At 36.8% G+C, this 23,030-nt stretch overlaps 6 protein-coding genes across 20 annotated transcripts in view; 2 read left to right on the forward strand and 4 right to left on the reverse strand.

Moving 5' to 3' along the window:
* Nucleotides 1-4,777, reverse strand: part of LOC132698394 (serine/threonine-protein kinase Genghis Khan) — a 43,371-nt gene extending 38,594 nt beyond the window's left edge. For 3 of the 6 annotated variants that reach the window (XM_060664428.1, XM_060664421.1, XM_060664427.1), the window contains exons 1-5: nucleotides 4,515-4,767; nucleotides 3,456-3,733; nucleotides 1,573-1,829; nucleotides 209-372; nucleotides 3-153 (exon numbers count right to left, since the gene is read on the reverse strand). In XM_060664428.1, the coding sequence (XP_060520411.1) occupies nucleotides 3-153; nucleotides 209-372; nucleotides 1,573-1,829; nucleotides 3,456-3,669 (786 nt within the window). In that variant the 5' untranslated portion in view covers nucleotides 3,670-3,733; nucleotides 4,515-4,767. Of the gene's footprint in view, nucleotides 1-2; nucleotides 154-208; nucleotides 373-1,572; nucleotides 1,830-3,455; nucleotides 3,734-3,797; nucleotides 3,894-4,448 lie in introns of those variants that run through there. The other 3 variants (XM_060664425.1, XM_060664422.1, XM_060664426.1) reach the window with 3 other exon arrangements.
* A 130-nt stretch (nucleotides 4,778-4,907) lies between these two features.
* LOC132698397 (dr1-associated corepressor) lies at nucleotides 4,908-6,527 on the forward strand. The gene is made up of 4 exons (XM_060664432.1): nucleotides 4,908-5,200; nucleotides 5,253-5,325; nucleotides 5,410-5,691; nucleotides 5,749-6,527. The coding sequence occupies exons 1-4, from the start codon at nucleotides 5,159-5,161 to the stop codon at nucleotides 6,096-6,098; spliced, it is 747 nt and encodes a 248-aa protein (XP_060520415.1). The 5' UTR covers nucleotides 4,908-5,158; the 3' UTR covers nucleotides 6,099-6,527.
* An 86-nt stretch (nucleotides 6,528-6,613) lies between these two features.
* Nucleotides 6,614-9,746, reverse strand: LOC132698395 (protein lines). The gene is made up of 2 exons (XM_060664430.1): nucleotides 9,371-9,746; nucleotides 6,614-9,256 (listed from the first exon to the last, which is right to left on the reverse strand). The coding sequence occupies exon 2, from the start codon at nucleotides 9,204-9,206 to the stop codon at nucleotides 7,053-7,055; it is 2,154 nt and encodes a 717-aa protein (XP_060520413.1). The 5' UTR covers nucleotides 9,207-9,256; nucleotides 9,371-9,746; the 3' UTR covers nucleotides 6,614-7,052.
* Nucleotides 9,747-10,203: 457 nt separating this feature from the next.
* On the forward strand, nucleotides 10,204-10,939 carry LOC132698399 (selenoprotein F). The gene is made up of 3 exons (XM_060664435.1): nucleotides 10,204-10,385; nucleotides 10,440-10,555; nucleotides 10,609-10,939. The coding sequence occupies exons 1-3, from the start codon at nucleotides 10,341-10,343 to the stop codon at nucleotides 10,937-10,939; spliced, it is 492 nt and encodes a 163-aa protein (XP_060520418.1). The 5' UTR covers nucleotides 10,204-10,340.
* A 77-nt stretch (nucleotides 10,940-11,016) lies between these two features.
* LOC132698396 (cell growth-regulating nucleolar protein) lies at nucleotides 11,017-12,176 on the reverse strand. Its single transcript, XM_060664431.1, has 3 exons — nucleotides 11,810-12,176; nucleotides 11,527-11,755; nucleotides 11,017-11,475 (listed from the first exon to the last, which is right to left on the reverse strand). The coding sequence occupies exons 1-3, from the start codon at nucleotides 11,935-11,937 to the stop codon at nucleotides 11,017-11,019; spliced, it is 816 nt and encodes a 271-aa protein (XP_060520414.1). The 5' UTR covers nucleotides 11,938-12,176.
* Nucleotides 12,177-12,605: 429 nt separating this feature from the next.
* Nucleotides 12,606-23,030, reverse strand: part of LOC132698791 (uncharacterized) — a 121,284-nt gene continuing 110,859 nt past the window's right edge. For all 10 annotated transcript variants that reach the window (XM_060665058.1, XM_060665059.1, XM_060665064.1 and 7 more), the window contains 7 exons: nucleotides 22,413-22,605; nucleotides 22,097-22,357; nucleotides 19,392-19,678; nucleotides 19,194-19,332; nucleotides 15,729-15,904; nucleotides 15,079-15,274; nucleotides 12,606-13,501 (listed from right to left, as the gene is read on the reverse strand). In XM_060665058.1, the coding sequence (XP_060521041.1) occupies nucleotides 13,494-13,501; nucleotides 15,079-15,274; nucleotides 15,729-15,904; nucleotides 19,194-19,332; nucleotides 19,392-19,678; nucleotides 22,097-22,357; nucleotides 22,413-22,605 (1,260 nt within the window). In that variant the 3' untranslated portion in view covers nucleotides 12,606-13,493. The remainder of the gene's footprint in view (nucleotides 13,502-15,078; nucleotides 15,275-15,728; nucleotides 15,905-19,193; nucleotides 19,333-19,391; nucleotides 19,679-22,096; nucleotides 22,358-22,412; nucleotides 22,606-23,030) is intronic.

A 23,030-nucleotide genomic window follows, 5' to 3' on the forward strand; every position in this document is an offset into this window, starting at 1 on the left:
ACCCTGAGTATTTCCGGGGATATATAATCGGGGGTACCCACAGCCACATTCGATTGCACCATACCGTCATCGTTTAACCTCAAACAACTGCCAAAATCAGCCAGCCTTATGTGACCATTCGCGTCCAACAAAACATTATCGGGTTTGATGTCTCTGCAACAAACGTTTTGCAGGATGCTACAATGGGCAATACAAAAACTGGCCCAACCTGTGTACGTATCGAAGTTTGTGAATGGAATCCACGGCTAGGACCATTTCGGCTATGTAAAACCTAGCCATATCTTCCGGAAGACGATCTTCGAATTTGCTCAACAATGTCAACAAATCACCTCCGCAGTAATAATCCATTACCAAATAGAGATTCGATTCGTCCTGAAATTCAAAGTTCCGATGAAAAAAATGCAATTGGGAGAGAGACTATGCTATATAAATAAGTAAAAATAAATATCGGACCTAAAATATGCGCGTCTATAACACCACACCATACATTAATTAATTGGTCGCCCTGGATTTTTATGTCGTGTATTTGGCTAAGCTTATTTAAAGACCAATATCGCATATTTTGTCTATTACAACTCTTTCTTGTAGTGAATGAACTTTCATCAGCCTATAAAATGTTTTTCAAAAAATTATTATTCCCATTATGTTTAAAAAATCCAAACAAAACTGCATGTTCCTTTGACATTGTTCTGCACTTAGTTTTTGAATTTTACGAAATTTAAATGCATTCATTATATTTATATTCTTTCAAAACTGAGTGGATTAATCCCCGATAAATACCTGTCTCTTCATATACTTTAGTAATAGAGGAAACTGGATGTGCTTCATAGAATCCTAATATGTTTTCCTTATTTTCTTCATTTAAAACATTATACGTTTTCTGCAAATTTATTTGCCAGGCTTAGAAATATATGTTTTGAAGGAGCTCGGCGCTCTGGATAAAGACTAATAAATATACTGACGACGAGCTGCGATTATACTTTCGTTATAAATTTCCTATTTCTGCCGAATTGTCAAAAACAAGTGGACTAAAATATAAAGTGTATTACATCAACCGGAATGAGATATTCTGTTCAACACATATATAATATACAGGGTGTTCAATTTAAAAAAAATATGACGTAGTCAAAAAATTGATAGTGTTTTGTTTTATACGTCACTTGCAAAAAAAAGCCTGCCAACCTTGATATCTCCAAAAACAAAAAAGTTGCAGCCAATTAAAATGTTATCAAGATAAATTGAATGCACGGTACACTCAGATATAAAGAACAGGATGGGGATAGAAAAAGGCTAAAAATTAGTATTTATGTTCAAACTATACAACGAAAATGCAGAAGCATAAACTGTGCATTATTATGTTTTTCGTTTAATTATTTAAATAGGTGTATTTTACTTTTTATGAGTGGTAATATTTTCACGTTGTACGTTTTGTGCTGATCTCAATAAAAGAAGACTTAAAAAAATAGGAGTTTGATTTAAATCACGACTTTAAATTTAAAAAATCGAGTGATTTAAATCACTGGATTAAAATCAGCCGAACCATATATTATTAAACCATTGCGAGGTAAATACCTGAAACGCGTAATGCAAGTGCGTTATCCAGCGTCGATCTCCGAAGACAAGCACATCCCTCTCCTCTTTAAAGCAAGCCGTTTCCGCTCGTTTTAACATTTCCCACTTGTTTAAGATTTTCATCGCGAACACTTTTTCGGATCCCCGCATTTTCACCACGCAAACTTCGCCAAACGCTCCCCTGCCGATCACCTTTATTATCTCGAAATCATCACGGGTGAGACGAAGAGACTTCGCCGTACAGGCCACGCACTTAACTGTAATCAAATATTTTCACTTTGTCGGTTAAAGTGAAATTAAAAAACGACGTTTTCTTCGTTCTTCATTAATATTCACATAACATAGATAATTTATTATACTTCGACCAGAAATATAGTGCTTTTAGAACCGACCCTGCCGAGCAGACCCTTACCCGTAACCATTCCAGGACCGTCCTAGGAATTTATCTACCTGGACTAACAAGCGGGATATAAGTATGTTTTCAATGTACACAAAAAAAAATTAGTACAAAGTAACAATTTATTACGTTCATTGTATTTCTACATTATATCATTATTAATATACAAAATATTAAATATAATAATAAAATATCAGTCGCTTAAAAAATCATGACTATCGCTACTGTCGTCACCTAGTCCACTAATCGTTCTCACTAAATATTTTCTTCTTTTATGACTCGTTTTCCACAGTTAAACTAGCTTGGTACTGCTATTTTAGCTATCTCTCACGTTTATGCTACTAGCACTAAATTTTGGTGCGGTGTTATTTCAACTCAGACCAAATCATCTCAATCGAGCCAAATACGAGGGTAATCTCAAGATTTCATGTCCATTTTGTTTAGTCTTTATTAAAATGTTTTATTTTTAATAATTCCACAAGCTGTTTTTTCGTGCAGATCTCTTCAAAATATAAATCATTTTCGTACAGAAATTCTTTAATTTCTTCTTCATTTGAAGAAATGCTTTTCCTTCTGAATTTCTGATAAAATTGTAAACATTCAAAACAATTTGTTTAGCATCCCAAGACAAATGGATCCATTTTTTTATTGGCTGAGGTAGTTCGACCTCTAAATTGTCATTAGGAACTACCCAGTGAAAACAGCCTCGCAAGGTCAAAGCTCGAGAATCAAGTACATAAATACGTACTTCTGGAAGGATCACAGTCAAATACCTCCGTAATATATATAAACATATTGCAATTTAGATTAAACTCTTCAGAACGATACATATCACGTGATGTTAAAATAAACGTTGCTACATATTCGAAAATGTCCCACAGTATCAATGCTTAATCAAACTTAAAACGTTTCAAATTTCTACAAATATTCGTTAAGGCCCATCTCATACAAGACCTACTTAGTGCAGAATAAACATCTGGTGGGATGGGTTTTACAAAGTCTACGATTAAGATACTGCAAAATACTGAAATCGTCAAAGTAATAAATGCACTATATTTTTGGTCGTATTATACCTCTCCCCAATAACAAAACCACTCTCTAACTAAGCTAAGCAGTGACGTCATCAATGACGACGAAATCTTCAATTTAAATTAAAATTCGTCACCTCAGATTACTAAAGAATAGTCATTATCAAAAAATCTGCGCACTTGTTTCACCCACGACTCTGAAGGACACGGGGTGATTTACTCAGGTGTATTGTCGGGTCGCGGTGACCTCGAACACGTCCTTAAAGCTTCGCGGACTGCGAGCCTCCGCGACCAAATTCGATAGTTTACCTCTGGGTTTACAGTAGAAAGATTTGCAACACTTGCTACCAAGATTACAGAGGACAACTGCGCAGATTTCAGAGACATCATATGGGTTCTATCATCACGGGTGACCAAGGAGGGAACCGCCCCCAATTAAATGTTTGTTTGGGCCTTACCATATTCCAGAAAGTCAGACACAGTTTTCTCTTTGCGCAAGCTCGAATTGCTGCATTCGTCGTATAGTACAAGCATGATATCGATAAGGGTTTCCAGACTGATGGCTTGGCCCGCCGAGGCGATCGGACCACTGAGATACAACGCCTCCAGCTGTCGAAGGCGGCGCTCCGCTGCCGCCCCCGCAGCAGCGTCCACACCGTCCGAGTCACCCATTTTCAGTGTTTCAGGCTAACTTTACAACAATGATGATCCAGTATTAACAATAACATTATAAAATCTGAAACAAAAAAAAAATGATATCCTGACTGCCCTGTATAATAGAAAGTTTCTAATAATAGTACCATGCCCGCGGCGAGATCAAAATGCGACTCTACAAGCATTTCAAGCATGACAACAATCTTATAGACACTACATTGGGTCTGAGTATTTTGTAACTAGTATTAAATCACTTCCATGGCAATGGGACCTTGTTTATGGATCCACAATACCGCATCATCCGTGTCGTTTATTATCAACAAAATTTAGGGCAAATCCGTGATTGCCAAATCTTCGTATTGAACATAATACTAGATAGAACGCTCGTGGGGAACTTAATATGAAATTAATGCATTAGTCACTCAAATCAATTATTGAAATGTGCCAACTTTTCTTCAAAGGCGTAGTGCATAAAGAATAAACAATGGGCAAGTCGTGCGAGAGAAACTTGGTATTCATACCAGCGTTACAATGAGATATTCTAGTAAAGCACAAAAAATCAACATTACCACAAATAAAGTGTATTCGGGTTCGAATGAAAAAATAGGGAATAAATAACAATCCGTTTTTTTATTGCATTTGATATCTTGATATCGGAAAAAGAATTTGAGCCATGCCGGGACCACAGGGGCTCGTACCATTGAAAAATTAAAGGCAACAGCAGCGATATTAATATTATGGCAAATGACGACGTTTAACCTATATTTAAAATTCACAGATATCGAAATTGCACGAACCTATTTAAAAATCTCGCGTGGAGGAGGCACACAACATGTAAACAAAGCAGATAAGAAAAAAATCACCTTCGATTATTAGTTAAACGTTCATTTTATCACTTGTCATTTAAATTCACTCATTCTGTTAGGTTTTGGCAGCCATTTTGAACTTACTCCTCCCCCGGGGCATTTGGCTACGCCACTTGCCATTTACTTCGTTGTCATTAAATCGGCATGTTTTATAGAATTAAATGGTTCTTATTTCGAAGACTACGAAACTTAAAGCGATTTCCAATATTTTCAAATTTAACGTAAACAGATTAAAAAATTGTATATTATTGCTTTTATTTTTTGGTCAGTACACTGTGGCATTTAGAATATGCCGTCGGGTGACCTCTGTTAATTCACGCGCAAACTTAAATCGTAGATATCGTTTTTTTTATGTATGTTCGAAAGTAATTACCGGAAATCATTTCAATTTGGTGAATCTACGTAATTTTGACCTGCTTCTGTATATTGAAATATGTTTCGAAGGGCGTAACTCTTTCTTAATTTTTTCATTGGAAAAGTTAAAATCACAAGTACTATCCTTGTATTTTATGTCTTGCTTGCGCTTTTGTTATGACGGTTCACTTTTATCACGGTTATAGTGACTATAACCTAATTTGAACAGTTTCTTTTTGTAGAATTTGCTTAGTTTTGTTGACATCCAATAATTTCTAGGTATAAATATGCCTTCCAAAAAGAAAAAGTACAATGCGAGGTTTCCGGCCGTGAGTATATTACGGCGCACCGTTTCAATTGTGCATCGCGTTGTTATTTTAGGGTCGCATTAAGAAAATTATGCAAACAGATGAAGAAGTGGGCAAAGTCGCGCAAGCTGTACCTGTCATTATTTATATCCTTTTTTAAAACAGCACTTATTCCTATATAAATCATTAAAGTTATCGTGTTAGAGTACATTTTCCTTAACGCAGCTTACCTAAGGCCTTAGAGATGTTTATCGAGTCCCTGTTGAAAAAGTCAATGCAGATAACAGTGACGCGGAACGCGAAAACGTTGACACCGTCTCACATGAAGCAGTGCATTTTGTCCGAGAACAGGTTTGATTTCTTAAAAGATCTGGTCAAGAATGTCCCAGACGCTAGCATACAAGAGGATAACGAAAATAATGCTCTAGTTGAGTCGATGAGTGGTTTCGACAAAGCGGATGATTCGAATTCAGTGGAAATATGTTCGTCGCCTGACGTGCGGGACAATTCACGTAAGTCCCTTTTATAGTTTCATAGAATGGACACTGGATGTGTTAAAACTTTTCTAGCACCTCCGCCGGCATCCCTCAGGGCTAATTTCTATTCAGAACAGAGTACCTCCACGGCCACTACGAGATCGCCAGTTATTCAGTTTGGACCCAAAGCTAAGGAGAGCGCGAAATTGAATTTCTCAGTGAGTAGTATATTGAATGAACCAAAAGAGACGCCCAAGGTTCACCTGACGATAGCTTCACAAGAACTGTCACAACCCCGATCAGTACCAGTTAGTAGCGCTGTTAATTTTCTGCAAAATTTAAATCCTAGCGGGAATATACCTCCCCTGGTACCGATTTCAGGGGCCTATTGTGCGCAAAGTGCTGGCGATAATTTGTGTATTGATGAGGATTACGATAACTAGGTTTGGTATCTTTAATATAATGTTAAATGGACACTAGGTATACTACCTATATATTAAGTCTTAACATTTAGAGAACTAGTAATTTATTGTTACCTGATTTTCAGAGGATATAACCATCAAATTTTGTGTAAATAAATACGGGTATATCTAGCGTCCCGAACTTTTATCATAATGTTAATCTTTTCTAAGACATTCTCATAGTCGTCCATATTTAGAGAACTGAAGAATCGTGTTGCGTATAACTGTTAAGTCTCTCTTGAGAAAAGGTATTGAAAACTGTTTTTTACCCACTTGACAATGTTCCATTTCCACTTTACCAAAAAATAGATGTTTCAATGGTAGGAAAGCAATAATATTGGAAAGAAATAATCCTAGTTGTATTCTGTTATGTATGAATCATGTAAGAAAGCAAAAAATATTTTCCTTAATAAACGATTTGACAAAATCGGTCGTTTCTTTTTGCTGTGAAAGTGAAACGAGAAATAAAAGGAAAACAGACTATAAAAAAATCTATTATTAAAAAAATATTAGTACATATATACACAGTTTTACAAGATAATAGTTATGTACAGATTAAAAATAATTTAAATTACGCTAGACCGTTAATTCTCTACACACCAGGCTTAGAGTGAACACTAACATTTAGGTGTTTAAGCTGTTGCTTACCACCGACTAATTATTCAACATCAGTCACGAAAATTTTAAAAATTACAAAACCAAAACGGTAAATAAATATTAATTTTTAAATAAATAAAATAGTGTTATAAGGGTAAACTATATCGTATAGGCATATGTTATATTGTATCTTCTTTTAAAAAATGGGCCAATAAATATGAATCCTCCAAATTTTTTTCAAGTTTCAACCTTTATGGCACTTTCCTGATATTCGAATCGAAATGGCAGTACTGTTTAATACTTCTGTTTACTTTTTGGACATTGAGGTATATTGAGGTATCAGCTGTACTCATTCCCTTCGTATAAATTCTCGCATACCTCTAGTAACCTCAAAACCGGGCTAATATTGTAGGGAAACAGTTCTCTCGCCACTAATCTGTTTATTTGCATTTTCAACCTTATCAGCACCGTCATGGTATCGTCCAGTTCGTTACTTCGGGAGGTACTACCTTCCCCGCAACTGTTAACGAATTTTGCCCAATTCTTACGCGTATACTTTAAGAACCTCAACAGATACAATAGGAAGCATGTCTCGTTGCTCACCAGGTAATCCAAGAGGACGTCCGAGTCGTGACTGACAATTTTCAAGAGCTCGATAAATGAGTGAGTAGGATTTAGCATATTCAGTAAGTCAGGGAACACGGCGTTCCTATACGAAATACCCACGGTTATATCGAGCGTGCAAACCATCGATTCGATCATATAGTCGTCCTGATCGCTAAACAAGTGCACCATTACCTTGGAAAAGGGCGTTTCAGGATGGAAGTCTAAACTGTTCTTTATAAACGCGTCTACTTTCTTCAGCACGTCTCTGATCGATCTTTCGATGAGCTGCATGTCTTGGTAAAAGTCGTAGTCGTCCGATCCCACGCTAGAGTCTGAGCTGTCCGATCGCGTTTCTTTTATGGTTATGGCGACGGATTTGAGGACGAGCAGAATCATTTTCTGCAGCAACGATTTGTCTATGGTAGAGTGGGACCTATCGGTGGCGGGCGTCGACCCGACGAAACTGTTGACGGTAACCCCTTGATCCCTTCTGTGGGGCAGACTGTCTAGCAGCCGATAGTCTTTGACATATCTGACGATAAGATGCGTTAACTGACACGTATCCTCTGGCAACAAATCCTGCAACGCCAGAGTGCTCCCGTAGCACAGGACTTCATTGAACAAGGACAAAATCTGTTTCCAAATGATTGGCGGCAAGTTGGCGTTTAGCATACCAACGAACGTCTCTAAATGGGCGTAAAAGGGCTTGGTATCGATGACACTTAAATTAGCCTTAACGGAAATTATGCTCTCCCATAGCGCCAAGAAGGTTAGAATGCACGTTTGAGTCTGTACCGAGCCGTTATGCAGAATCAAATTTTGAATTTTATAAACCAATTCGGGCCACTTCAACTCCAAGCCTTTAATGATCAGGCCTTTTATTGATGAAGTGTCATAGCTTTCCGGATCACTAAACGGGAGTGCGGCGCAATTAATATTGACGGGTTCCCGGGTGGATAAACTCGAGCTATCGTTAGATTCCGTATCTTCCAGAACGTGGATTTCAACGTCCTTCCATTCAACCACATTCTTAATTATTTCCAATGCAAAATTCATCTTCATGTAGTCCACACTCTCCGAGGTGAGGTAATTTGTGATTGTCTCTAACCATTCATTGTTTACGTTCGTTTTGGCTATGATTAAAAAACTGCTCAAAACACGAGTGGCCAAGAAATGCACAAACCTATTTCTAGTCTCGCATAATGAGATAATTTGTTCGATAAGGTTGTCTTCGTTGTGAATTATGGGATTGCACAGATCTACAATTTTTGAACATATAAACCCTTTGTTATTTTGCTTCAAATAAATCCCAAAAAGAAGCTGCAGACTGGACAGAAACTGGATAATTTTCTTAGCAGGCCACTCTGACAGTGTAGTGCTTAAAGCGCCTGCCAACTCGTTTATCTCTCGGAAAGGTCTATTCAGCACATCCACAGGGGTGCCACACAAGCACTGGGTTATTAAATGCTGCTGAAATACATCCAAACTAGAGTCCTGAACCTGTTCCAAGTCCGTATTAATCACATTGGCATATTCTATTACTGGGGAATTTTCCGGCACTATATTAGGCGCAGGCTGAATGGTGATATTATCGCCATTTGTAATGTACTGATTCTCTTCACTGACACTTTTTTGCTGATCACCGTCACTAGTCCTATAACTACCGCACTTACTGTATTCCAAGTTTACAGCATTCAATGTGATGTCTTGCTCGTTCACATGAGCCGGCATTGAAAGATGAAGGGCTTGAAGATCGGTGGGCACCCCATTCTCTACAAGATTTTGAATAAAATCGGGCTCATCTGAGTCTCCGGCACTATCTTCGCGTTTTGGTTTCTTCTTTAGTGGTTGTTCGGTCATGATACTCTCCCTTTGCCTGAGCACCATTAGAACCGATAATAAATGTGGATTGGGGCCAATTAAAAATTATGCTTCACCTAAAACCAAAGTATAACATATTAATTCTGCCGATGAAGTGCCTGAGAATAATAATGAAGTCACTTTTCGCTTCACTCACTATCGTTTCGATGCAATTCCTTCCAAAAACTCACCTTTAAAGGTTTGTGTAACAATTTAAATCAGTAGTCAATGGCGTTCTTATCTTTGCATGACCTCTGCCATTCTCAAATGCTCTTTTCACTGCCATCGATTTATCGATTAATTTCTTTACAGTTTCATTCTACGAAAATGCTTTAAATAAACTATGTAAATCGATTTGTTTATGAAAACACAATATTCACACACAACTATCAAACTCCATTGCGTACAAATATGACGGAAAAGTCAACACACCTGTTGATTTCATAGGAACGCCACAATCCTAATTCTTGCGAAGCGAATCTGAAGAAATTTATTTATCTTTTGGCAAAATAATTATCTCTTCACGAAGTTTTAAATTATACAACAATTATTATTTAACGTGAATTTAAAAAAAAATCAAGTAGATATATTTTGACTAAGAAATTACACTTTCCAAAGAATGTGCGCTGTTGCCAATTGGAAAGCTGCCCTTTAAAATAACAAACAAAATCTAAGACACACGAAACTCTTCGGTAGGCACTTTAGCTTTGTAACTATTACCCCGATAAGACAGATAATCTATGGAATATTATTTACAAAAAGAAATACACAAACATAAAACGGTAATAACAAAGTGGCCACCAATGCGTAACACCGGTGGAAATGTAGTGGAAGCAGTGTGTGTTTAATTTTTTTGGTGTTCTTAAGTTCTGTATAATAATAGTCGAACCACGAGCATGTACAAATTATTTGAATTTATATTTATGATTTTGCAAGCAAATTAACAATTTATCCTTTTACGGTTGGTAGCACCAAAATTAATAAGGACTTCAATTGATTAGAGGATAAATTTAACATGTCGTGGAAGAAGAAAGGCGACCTAACCTCAAATCTTTCATTGCTTAACAAGCAGCCACAAGTATTCAAGTGGTTCCAGTATCAAGATTTGGCAATATCGAGTTTAATTCCAAATGTAAAGTTTTGAGGTATAAATTAAAAAACATGAGGAACGTTTTGCTATTCATTTCTGCGTTATATTTAACATTGGTACAATTCAATGTTTTCTATTAGCTGGAGAGTTTCAATTTTTTTGGGTTTTAGGGTTTGTGCGCATCGGAGTTCTCCGCGGAGGATTGTTGGTCTTTAGGATTCAATAAGGCCAATTTGCTATGTTTATCTTGCGATCAGTTGCGAAATTTTAATTTAGAAGTTATTGAGTAATCGCATGCCTTTATCTTTGCATTGGCCATTATTATATTTTTTATTGCAGAGATCATTGTAAAGAGTGCTGCCATGCGGAAGAGTCTAGCACGAACATAAAAAAGTACGCCAAAGCTGTATTGGAAGTGTGCACCTGTAAGTTTGGTGCATATCCACAAATTCAGGCGTTCATAAAGAGTGATCGCCCAGCAAAGTTTGCCAATCTTCAAATTCGATATGTTAGAGGGTTAGACCCAATCATCAAACTCTACGATAAGGATGGTCATCTACAGGAAAGTGTGGCTATTGAAAAATGGAATACAGATTCGGTTGATGAATTTTTGAACACCCATCTGGATAAGGATGAGGAAGACGATTATTTACAAACTAATAGAATTTAATTTTTAATGTAATTGATAAAATTTATGAATACAAAGATGTTTTTGTTTTGCAAATCACAAATAAGAAATATTTAATGTCAGCTACTTTGTAAAGTTACAATATCATCTTCAATATATAGATTAGGAATTTTTTTCAATTTTTTGGAAATTTTTTTCACAATATTTTCTTTTGCCCGGACTTCCCCCATTTCCTTGATATAAACCTTCAGAACCTTTTTTTCCAGTTTTTTTTGAGACATGGTGCCTTTTGCATTGAGTAGGTCCAAGATGGTTTGTTTGAAGCTGAATTTTTCCACCGCAATTTCCTCATCCAATTTTTCAAAATCATTTTGTGACTGCTCAACTTCAATTTTCTTCTTTTTTGAAGGATTATCGATTTCTTGGGCTGCTCTTTTCTTTGTTTCACATGGTTGGCCATTTTGCTCTCCAAGTTTTTCATTAGAAACATTTTTTGTATTGTATTTCTCTATTATATTCCACACTGTTCCAATATCCACTATACTAATTCGTTTCCCCGATGAATTTTGCATAAAATTCTTGAAAATAAAAGACATTTTTAAATAGAACGAACTAAAGCTAATGCCTACCACAAATTTATTTTTCTTCCTGGGAACGTTGCTGTAATTTGACAAAGTATTAAATATACTTTTAACCGCAGGGGACAGGTTGGGTTCCCTCTCACAAATTGATCGAATCATATCCACCCAGGATTCTTGCTTTGCTTCACCTTTCTTAACAATACCGTTCTTGTAAGTACCTTTCGCTGCGTAACGCTCTTCCTCAGTAATACATTTGGTGTGTGAAAGGAACTCTTCCCTAAATCAATTAATAAATAATGTTTCAATTAATGCAGAACTTAATTATTCGTACCCTACAAAGTCTTTTAAGCAATCTACGCATGTTAGGGATTTCCTTGTTCTGCATACGAAGGTGTAGTGCTTCTCAACTTTTGGCTTGTGGAGAGTTTCCCCACAATTATTACATGTAAACACGACCATGGTAGTTCATACATTAAACACAACATAACCTGAGATTTTTCTTCTTCTTCCATTCCTTGCTTTCCTTAGACATTCGTCCATCGCCGACGTTCGTGGAAAACACTGAATACAAGAAATAAAAAGTACACACTTGATTATTGAAACTTAATAGTGACACCATACCGCGACCTGAAAAACTATTTTGTAATGGGAGGTTTAGATTTACATTTAGCCACACACAAAAAATTGAATTTCCGTTAATTTTTTCAAAGGCGATTTTTTTCCAATTCTTTATATTTGATTCTTTGTTAAAAAGAGTGTGGTGGCGATACGCACTAGGTCTCGAAAATGTTTTCTTAGAAATAAGCAGTTTTTTTCTTGTTTGTGGCGCCATCTATACATTGCTATTGAAGCCTTGATAAAAGAGTCTGTACACGACAATCTAAATCAGAAAGTATCACTGAGATTTAGCCTAATTCCGCAAACATAACCTAAAAGCACAGAATAAGATTGGTCGGTTTTAACCTGTCGACAGTTCAGTTTTTTTTCCTAATTCATTAGAGGTTTGTTTAAATCAACATCGCCATGGCAAGTGCGCCGCAACACGAAAATTTTATACAAATTTCCAATTCAATCAACTGTTATTTTGAGTCCGAGGTACAATAAAACAGATCAATATTAATGCCAATAATTTATTTGACATTGTTCAGTGGGATATACAGTCAAACAAATATTTTTGTTCCTCAAAACAGTATGTTCCGGCAGAGCATAGCCTCAGCCACTTATTAACCAGTGGCGTACACAAATGTAACACATCGATATTTTAAGAATTATGTCAGTAGAAACCAGGTAGAAAAGTAACGTGCAAACGATAGAGAATTCCCTGCTTTTCCGTTTGAAAACTTTCTAATATGCGTACACCACTGTCACCAAAGTTGCCAGTAACGGGCTAATCCAGTAAACGGTACTATATAAAATTTCAATACTTTGGTCTTTCTTCAATGACTAAAACGTTTTAATTGCACAAAAAACAAACTTAACAAAGGAAAGTATTTAAACTACGCTTAGGTACATGAATTTTGTTATGAGATAACGTCACACCGTAAAAAAAGCACACGCTTCCGAAAAAATATAACAAACAGAAATAAATAAATAACGTTTTCAATTTATACCCTAGTCTAGAGATTATTCGGAAGAAGTTTGGAGTCATTTCGATGCAAAACTATGCAACGAGCTTTAAATCTTGGAGCTCGAGTGAAATTTCCAGTTGCAGATGCTTCACACCGCTTTGCTTAAAAAAAAAGTTTTACACGAAACGACTGGAAGAAAAAGTCTCGCGCTCCTAACTCAAACACAAGCAGTCTCCACATACCTTCGAAACACATAAAAACTTCTAACAATCATAGTGACAACTTGATACACATTTATGATTATTTTGGCTTTATTATAATCCTTATTATTAATTTTAATGGTTATATAAATAAAATGAGCTAAGTGAAAAACGATGGATGTCAGTCGTCGGTGAGTGTTGGTCCTTATTGCATATTGGACGGCCCCAGCGGCGCAAGAGGTAACCGTCAAAACACTGCAACAACACAAACATAACCTAATGAATTATATACGTCATTAACATCGCCGCCATTGCTTAATGACAATAACACAAAATGTGTTTCTGTCAACTCTCCAAGATGTCTCTTCCATCTAGGTGTCACGATGTGCACTTGGCGTAAATTAACACTTACAAAAGTAAGATTATCAGGAAAACTCATATAACTCTGAGAGAATATAGTTGCCCTACTATGGCAAAAAGTGATGCGCGCCACGTGATATTTTTGTACCGTACTCACAAACTTGTATAATTTGTGCCTTCAACACTTTGATCTTTCACGAAATCTTAAAAAAATAGTGATGCCTATTAAACAAACTGGAATATAGACTAAGACAACTATTTGAAAATATCAAATTACTAAACAGAATTCCCTATATTTATAGGTACACTTACGAAGGTTGTCTCGGTAATATGTCTTAGTGTAGAAGAATTACAGGAAATATAAGAAAGCAATTAAGCTACAAGTTAAATTCTTACTAGAACAAGCATAAGAAATATCCCGTGTCAATTACTGTCTTGAACATTTTTTTCACTTAAAAGTTTCATGTGCGACATCTAGTATCTCAAAGATATTTCAATGGAGGTTAAACCTATGAGTTTATGAAAACTAACGCTTTGCGCCGATTTACAAAAAAAAATAGCTTACATAAAAAATTACATGTAGAAATTGTATCTACAAGACTTGAAGAACAAAAACAATTCTGCATTTCGTTTCTTTCTTTTCTCCTTTTAATAGGATTTCGACATATTTTGTGAGAATACAGCCTTAAAAATTATGAATCTAAACATCGCCCATCTGTCAGCGGCCATGTTGTTGGCAATGGAATTACACACAACCGAAATTAAAGAGAAATCTTAGTAGCTTGTCATTTTGGTTAGTTTTGGACTACCACCTACAGGGTTAATTTTCAAAGATAAAAAAAGTGTAAATTATTGCTCTATGATTATTAGATTAAACTGTAGATCTTTTTTTCCTGATTTCCAAAACATATAGTTTATTTACATTTCATTTAGCCGTTTTTAATATCATCAATAATTATCATTCGATTTCTGGATAATAGCCATATTGTTTAAAAATGGTCAAGTCTGCCTTGATAGCAACCATATTATCTACGTTTGCAATTGTTTTAACAATGATCTAATTTTGACAACTAATCAAAACTAAAGATCTGCAGCGTAAGTTAAATAACTTAAGATATTTCAAATGGGTTATACTGTGAAAGAAAACGCCAAATAATAAAATTATATTATTCAAACAATAAAAATATCAATAATTAATGCCAAATCAGGGTTTTCCCTGTTTAGATCTTGTAAACTTTCAGACCTATTATAATCAATTTTATTTTTTTAGTATCCCCACAAAAAATATCACAAGGATTCAGGTCGGGGAGCTGGCAGGCCATTTGATAGTTCCTTGAATGAGCATTTAAAGTCTATATTTATTATTGGGATAATCGGTAACCGGTTGGACATTATGTGAAGGTGCCAAATTAATTTTATGCGAGATACTTCAAAAATGCTGCTTATTTGCGATTATTGTTGCATGGTAGTACCTGAATGTCCGACTGTGAGGACTTCGATGGGCAAAGAACCCCGGCGCCGAGCCAGCAGCGCGTCGGGATTATCGGGCCTCCTATGGTGAGCAGAAGAACAAAAACGGGCCACCACGTCCGATCCCGTGTCTAAGACAGTTTCCGGACCGCCGCTGCTACGCCTGCGTAGTTGCTTTTTGCCCCGGCTCCGACTCGTCTAAAACAAATACGTCACGTCACGTCAAAACAATTAAAGTTATAGATCGTGCCTAATGCCGTGGTTGGTCGTCATTAAAACATGTAGGTTGTTTTTGAGGGTTTATTTGTCGAATTGCAAGCGATTGATTACACTGCATTTTAGAAACACGAAAAATTACGGACAAACAAGGATTCATTATAGAAAAATATCCAAATCGGTATATTCAACTATTACACCACAGACCAGACACGTAACACCTAACGTAAGACGCAGTAACGTTACACGCAACACTTACGAAGTAGCTATGAAAAAAAAATTTACCAATTACTTAAGGACATTGAATGCAGAAATCACTGTTTGCGAGGAAAATGGCGCCAAGCGCTGCTTAGCGAAAGTTCCTTTGCAAGTTTCCTGGCATAAAAACATTTCGGGATTTTGGAAATGGTCAATATTAAAGTGTCGATGCGCTTACCTTGCCGTTGAGACTGGTGTGGCGTGTAAATTCGTAAGGGTTCGGGCCGCTCCCCGCAGGGGGCAAATCGACGGGGGCCGAGCCCCGCCTCTGGTACTGCCAAAATGTACGAGTCGTTTCTACGGGCGTGATATTGATGACGTGGCCCGACTCTACGCCGTCGTCATCAAAGGTACCTGAGAAATATCGATCAAATTTTTTCCAATTTTTTGTCAAAATACCACTTCGCTGAACTGAATTATATTACGATGTGGGTATTATGTGCTATTTCAGTCCTAAAATGTGGACCCTGTAAAAACTTTTATAAGATCTTTTCACGTTAAGTTAATCTCCCACACGCTAGAGGGGCTCTAGTAGACAATTTGGTTTGGTGCTATTCCGTGACTAGGAAACAGTTGACAGTTGCCGTGGTTACGTTTATTGCGAGAGTGGGCGAATGATTCGAGCAGTCCCGACCAAGTTTGCGTGCAACGCAAGGAAGGAGAATTACTCCGATGCTGGTTTAAACCGACCTTTAAGAAGCGGAAACCATTACACATGGCGGAAGTTGCTATCGCTTGGTTCGATAATATTTAGAAATCTGCTGAAATAGTGTCGTTTGATTTAAAATAGTTTTTAGTAGTATATTTGTTAACTCAATCGCTAAAGGTGCAGTGCGTATAATTTTGTGTTATAGTGTGCGTCTTATGCGGATGTTTATGGATTTGTATAATGTCCACTGTATGAATATTTAAACACCTCAAACGATGGGAGTTTTCCGGACCCTTTATTTCTCAAGGCATCCTTTAGGAATTATGGACTGTAGTTACATGATTTTGTAAGCTAACCTTTAGTAGTAGAAAGAACCACACAACAACCGACTTTTAAAAACTTCAATCTCGTGAATATGTGCTCTGTAATCGGCTACGGAGGATTGATTTCAGATGCATCGTTTTGGTTAGTTTTGCCAAAAACGAATCTGAGGTAAGTGATTGATTTTTTTTTGTGGTTACGTGTTTGTTTTGCATTTGCCAACTTACGACTTAAAAAAGTATCACCACAAAGAATTTGTGCATCGCGCATGAATTTACAGAGGTAAGTTAACATACATTGCAGGATTTGGTGCTAAACAAACAACTTTTTCAAAGGGTAAAAGAGTGCGAGGAATGTCATGGAGATTTAGTTGGTTGCGATTGCACAGAAGCAGTATATTTTATAGTGGACGCAGGAACCTATTCATCGACAAAATTTTAATATCTTTTTTTCAAAAATCTATCCGTTTTACATAACTGCTATCGTGGGGTCACAAAGGACCCCCCAATGTCCTGCGCGGAACCGTCTGCCACGATAGTAGTTCAGGGTTAAGTAACTTTGTTATTGACAAAAAAATTAAAATTATCGCATATTCTCTTAATTAAGTATATAGTTTAATTATTTTGCGTATTTTTGATGTGTCTCTACAGGGTTATTCACGGTGACTATCCTTTTAGACGTTTATGAAGAATAACTTATTGTAAAACTCTGAAATATTGGTTACTTATGTAAGGGAATGTAAGCTAACTATGTAAAACATTTTTGGCATCTAACATTTATCATCAACAAAGCGAATTCATTCTCTTTCATTAGGGAAGCTTTGGCCTGCCATGTTGACGTTTTTTATAAACAAATTTGTATTTGAGATAAATAAGCTTAATTTTCAAACATGATTGTAAGTTCTCGACTTACTCTATTTGTGCAACGAGCCGGAGCTCCATCAAGTTGGTACTAACATCTGCGAGGTAACGCTAATGGCAAATTCTGTAAAATTTCTGTAACTACTGTTCATAAAATATCTAGATATTTTTCCCCGTTCAAATTCTCGATGTAGGTACAAAAATCTATTGTATTTTCATGATCTTCAAACAAAACATGTCGAAAATAAATGTATGTTGAAATCGTTTTTCTCGTACAAATTTTTGATTTCCTGATGACCACAAAACTCTAAGCGTACTGATGCATCACGAGGGAGAAGCGATTCTTGAATGGACGTCTTTAGCCACATGCTAAAACGTTGGTCTCAATTTCTTCTGAGTTTGTTACGGGATTTGGAAGTTCTCTTCTTCGTCGGTTTCGAAAATTTGCTTCAATTATTTGAAATTTGTTCATTAAATCTTCTGCACATTCTTGAAACAATTCTTTGACGCCATAAATGTAGAACAAATTAAGAATATCTGCGTTTGCGTAATAATGTGCCATCTTGCTTTCCCAAATATATGCAACTTTTAACTAGGAAAATGTAATAAAATGAGAAATCCGAATGCATCTAGGCATGTCTGTTATTTTTTTACAGGAGACGTCAGCATGGCCGGCCAGAGCCTGCTACCCAGATAAAATTTAATTCGCATTATTTACAATAATTTGGTTTTTTGCTTATAACTCGAAAACCTGTGAAAATAGATACATCATAGTTGGGTATTTTTAGGTGGCAAATTATTTGCTCATTTACGTGGCAATATAAAGTATGGATGGTTCCACTTAAAATTCCCACATAACATGGATTTTTATATCTTGCCAATTGGGCCTTATCTTATGAGCGCCTTGTACGCGATAAGTTAATTCTCATATTATATAACCGAAAATTCATGTGTTTAGCTGTACGGGTTGCGAAAGAAATTATTTTATATCGGGTCGTTGCCAAAATTCTTAAAAAGTATTTTTTATCTCCGAAAATGGTAACGACAGGTATGGTACATGTTACATAAGAATGTTCCAGAATCTAAAAATGTAATAATATACAGGGTGTTCTATTTAAAAAACGAAAGTTTTTTCAACATTTCAAGTTTTGAATAACCCTGTATATTTGTTATTTTTAAGATTTGTGTTCTCAATAAACATAAATGTTATTAATTATTTAGGTATTGAAATTTGCTATATGATTCATCCGGATGCTACAAGGCGTTCATGGAAGTGCAATTCTATCCGCCCCTTTAATATCTCTTATCTATCTTCTTTGTTCTTTGCCTTATGGGTTTTCGTTCTTGAAGCTAATTGATATTTGTTTTCTGCCATATATTTGATGCGTTTTTTTTTTGTCCGTTCGTATAAATAACTGAACCAAGTTCATCTCATAGCGTCCGTCCACCTTGCAAAAACCTTTGTATAATTAATATATAATTAAAAATGGCTTATTTTATTGCGTATTTTCGATGTGTCTAAATATTTATTATTTTTAAGATTTGCGTTCTCAATGATGATTAAACTGTTACGTCTTTCATTTTAATTTCGTCGAATAACATAAATATTATTAATTATTTAAATTCTCGGACACTAGAGGGCGCAGCGACTCCGGTCCTTGGACTTGTTAGGGAGTTGTCGTTCTATAGCCCCCTTAGATCTCTAATCTATGATTCATAACTTTGTTTATATTGCCTGTGGAATCTTAGACTGAGGATTTTGAGATTTTATCCTGAGGATAGTGCGCGTCACGAATTGCGAAATATTACTCACGATAATGAGCCACTTCCGTGGGAACTGATCCGCGTCGCAACTCAGCCGAAGTGGGCCCCCCGCCAGCAGAGGGCTGATTCTCGTCGGGTTTCGCTAACGACAGGGACACGGGAGCCGATCCCCTTCGTCTCCCCAAATTCTGAAAATCAGGATAACGTCGGGCTTCGCACGCTCTCGGAGGGTTGATGATTTACTCACGATGGTGGTTTGCAGTCTTTTCGGATCCATATTCTCCTTCTCGCGTCCCGCAGCGCCCTCCGACAACTTGACCATCTTGGTGATTTTGTCCGCGTCCCCCCTCTCCGTTTCTCTCTTGTTGTTGTTACAGGACAGGGACCTTTGCATTTCGGACACCAAATCCGAACACTGACTATTGTTGGGACTCAACACGGCTATGGATGGTATCGGAAAGCTTTGGAGGGGCGCCTTGTCGCTGTGTGATATGTTACTGTGGGAACCCTGGGACGAGTTCGAGTAGCTCTCACCTTTAAATAATAAAAAAAAGGGAACTCGTTACGATGTGACGTCACATCTTGTTGTGAAAGTGGTTTCCGTGGTTCGGTCGAAAATATGCGGGGTGTGTCCAGATGATGGGCGGAAAACCGAATATTCCCGTTTCTTGGCGTTTATTTTACTTGGTGTTCTCAAAATATAGATTCGTTTGTTTTAAATTATACACGGTGATTTATTTTTGATAAAAAAAATATCAAAACCGAACCTATTTTTCAAAGAAACTTCCACAAATTTGTAATACGTTTTATAGAATTTCTGGATTCCTCCTGGGTCGGTCTTGCTAACATTTCGCCAATTATCCTGTTGGCTTCTTAGGAGCTTAGTAAATCTGGTTTTGAGTTTAGAAGTATAACGTGAAAACCAAATTTACCACTTGTCCAAAAATCTTTCAACGTCTTCGATCCGTCAGAGGCAAAATGACGAAACCGGACATAAAAGTTTATTCGATAAAACTAAAATTCCATCATTATAATAATCATTATAATATAATAATAATAATAAATTGCCTTTATTGTTGTTTATTGTTATATACAAATATACGGTACAGAAGAGGCAAAGTCTAGCAAAAGCTTAAATGTTTAAATTGAAAACTAAATAGGAAGTTATAAATAGATTGATAAATTAAATATATTATAATAGATAAATGTAATAGTAATATGGAACAACAGAAAGTTATTACAAGTTAAAATAAAAAGAATAACATTGAAAATCAAATTATTTGAGAAGTTAGTAGTTTCGACCTGAAACATTTTTTTTAAAGAATTTAATTTAGTGTACTTTTATTAAATCGGCTATACTAATAAAAATTACAACAGCGTTAAAAGCAAATGATCTGCGGAACAAAGATAAATGATATCGTGGCAGTGAGAGTCTGTAGAGTTGCCTTAAAGCCACTGATTGAACATTACGAAAGTATAATTTAGCTCGTAAGTCGGAAGGATTGGGTGTGCTAGTAATCTGGATAACCATAGACGCCAAAAAGTACTTGAAAGTACTGTCAATTTTTAGCCAGTTAAGTTCTTCGATTTTGTGGGAAATCCTATCAAATTTGCGCAAGCCGAAAATAAATCGGAAACAACTGTTTTGAATTTTTTGCAATCTATATTAATACTATCAAGAGGACTAACCATAGTCCATAATCGAAAGGACAAGTGATTGTGCTAAAGGTTTCAGTGAACTGAAATTAAAGACAGTTCTATGCCTATATAAGTGGCGCAAAACCAAATAACACTTTTTCACCAACAGAGATACATATTCCACGAATCTAAGTCTACAATGAAATATAACACCAAGATTTTCCTAATTCCTAATTTTCAAACGTTAGGTTTAGGGGAATAGAACATTACACTGCATTTTTTAGCATTAAGTTGAAGATTATGCTTAGAAGAATATAATATAATAGAAATAAGTTATGCAAATCCAAATTGATATAAATTGAAGCAATATCAAATAATTTAGGATTGAAGGAGTAAAATAGCTGAGTGTCATCAGCAAATGCAAATTCAATTATTCGACGGATATATAAATATTAGAAATATAAATTAAGAATAATATAGGTCCAAGGACAGAATCTTGCGGTACACCTGATCAAACAGGGAGTAATTCAGAACTTATATTGTTAAAGGTAACTCTCTGATATCTGTTAGCTATGTAGTTTTCAAAAAATCGAGTCGAAACATCATCGAATCCGTAGTAACTCAATTTGGCGGACATAAGTTTATGGTCAAGCCGATCAAAGGCTTTAGAGTAATCTAAAGACATAAGTGCAGTCGCAAGACCATTATCTAAAGAACTAATAATGTGATAATTGATGTTTAAAAGTAGACTAATAGTACTAAAACATTTACGAAATCCAGATTGACTGTTAGTGACAATATGATTGGTACATTTATGAATTTCTCCAAAATTTTAGGTACAGTTGAAAGAATACTGATTGGGCAAAGGTCTGGGAATTGGCTGAGATTGTTATATTTTGCCAATGGTGTGATCAAAGCAAACTTCCAAATACTAGGAAAGTAGCGTACTTCCAAACAGCAATTAATAATATGTGTAACGTATGGCGCGATAATACGGGGGGTTATTTGAAGTATTCTAGCAGGTACACATTCTTCTTCCAACAGAAATCTATAGGCAACCTAACAATCTTAACCGCGACTCAGGTCTCTACCTGTCCCCAAGCAGTCCGGAAGCAGTCATCCGAGACGATGATTATGTCACTCATTTAGCTCCGCCCCCCTCAAACAATATTAAAGCAGGTACAAAGTAAAATGCGAGCCAGTTTCAGTCAAGCTCTGAAGAAGTCAACGGGATGATTGGCTAAACGTTAGCAAGTTCGACTCAGCAAAAAACCGACGCAGGAGGAATCCAGTAGAAAGTAAAACTGAGCTTACCTTCGTGGGCCATCTCGGGGCAGGTGGACATTTCCGCCGTTGCCGACATGTACCTGACGCGCATGTAGGGCTGCGGAGGCGGGAACGTCTGCTGCCTCGTGAGGCACTTGGGGGCCATCCCGGAGGCGGCGGCCTGCGACTGCGCGGCCAGATTTTGCAGAACGGTCGTCAAGCGACTAACAGCGGCGTTGTTCGTCATCGATGTTATCGATGGCTCGGGCAGGAGGTTTTCCGCGCTCAAAGGCCGCTCCGGATTCTCCTCTACGGGCGAAAAACTCAAGAATCGCGTACGGAAACGAAGAAACGCGACGTATACCTGACGAATGATACGGGCTGCCGCTGCTGGACACGACTGACGATTGGGAACCGTAACGAAGGAGTTCGTCCTCCTCGCGGAGACCGCTGGAAGCTCGCGATTCCGTCTGGGGAGAGACGGGCGACCTACCAGACCTCAGCGACGAAGTCGCCGGTAGGCTCTCGCGTCTGTATATAGTCCGAGGCAGTTGGGACTGCGCAAAATTATCGATGTTTTATCGCGGTACAATGGCGGGGCTTGGTAGTGACGTAAAATGACGTAATATCACCAAAACTAACCAACATAACACTGTCAACGCTGAGGGCATAAACTGTGACTATGGTAGACCATACACTAATAGAATAGTGGTCAAAGAACTTTGATTGACCAGGTTTTATTGGTCGCAAGTAAGATTTGAATGCTCATTAGCCCTTTTCAACATATGTTTATGGTGGCACTTAAATTTATCAGCTTATGTCCATCACATATGTAGGGGCCGTCCCCTACGTAACTGTAACATATAAAGTGTGTTTTTTGTTTTTACTATGAACAAAAATTTCGTAAGGATAAAAGGAACTAAAAGCAAGAAATTTTTTATATATCACTGTTATCCCTCATAGCCCTTCTGTTTATGTTGTT

Source organism: Cylas formicarius, unplaced genomic scaffold (assembly GCF_029955315.1).
Source record: "Cylas formicarius isolate icCylForm1 unplaced genomic scaffold, icCylForm1.1 PGA_scaffold_2__14_contigs__length_35257938, whole genome shotgun sequence".
Lineage (NCBI taxonomy): Eukaryota > Metazoa > Arthropoda > Insecta > Coleoptera > Brentidae > Cylas > Cylas formicarius.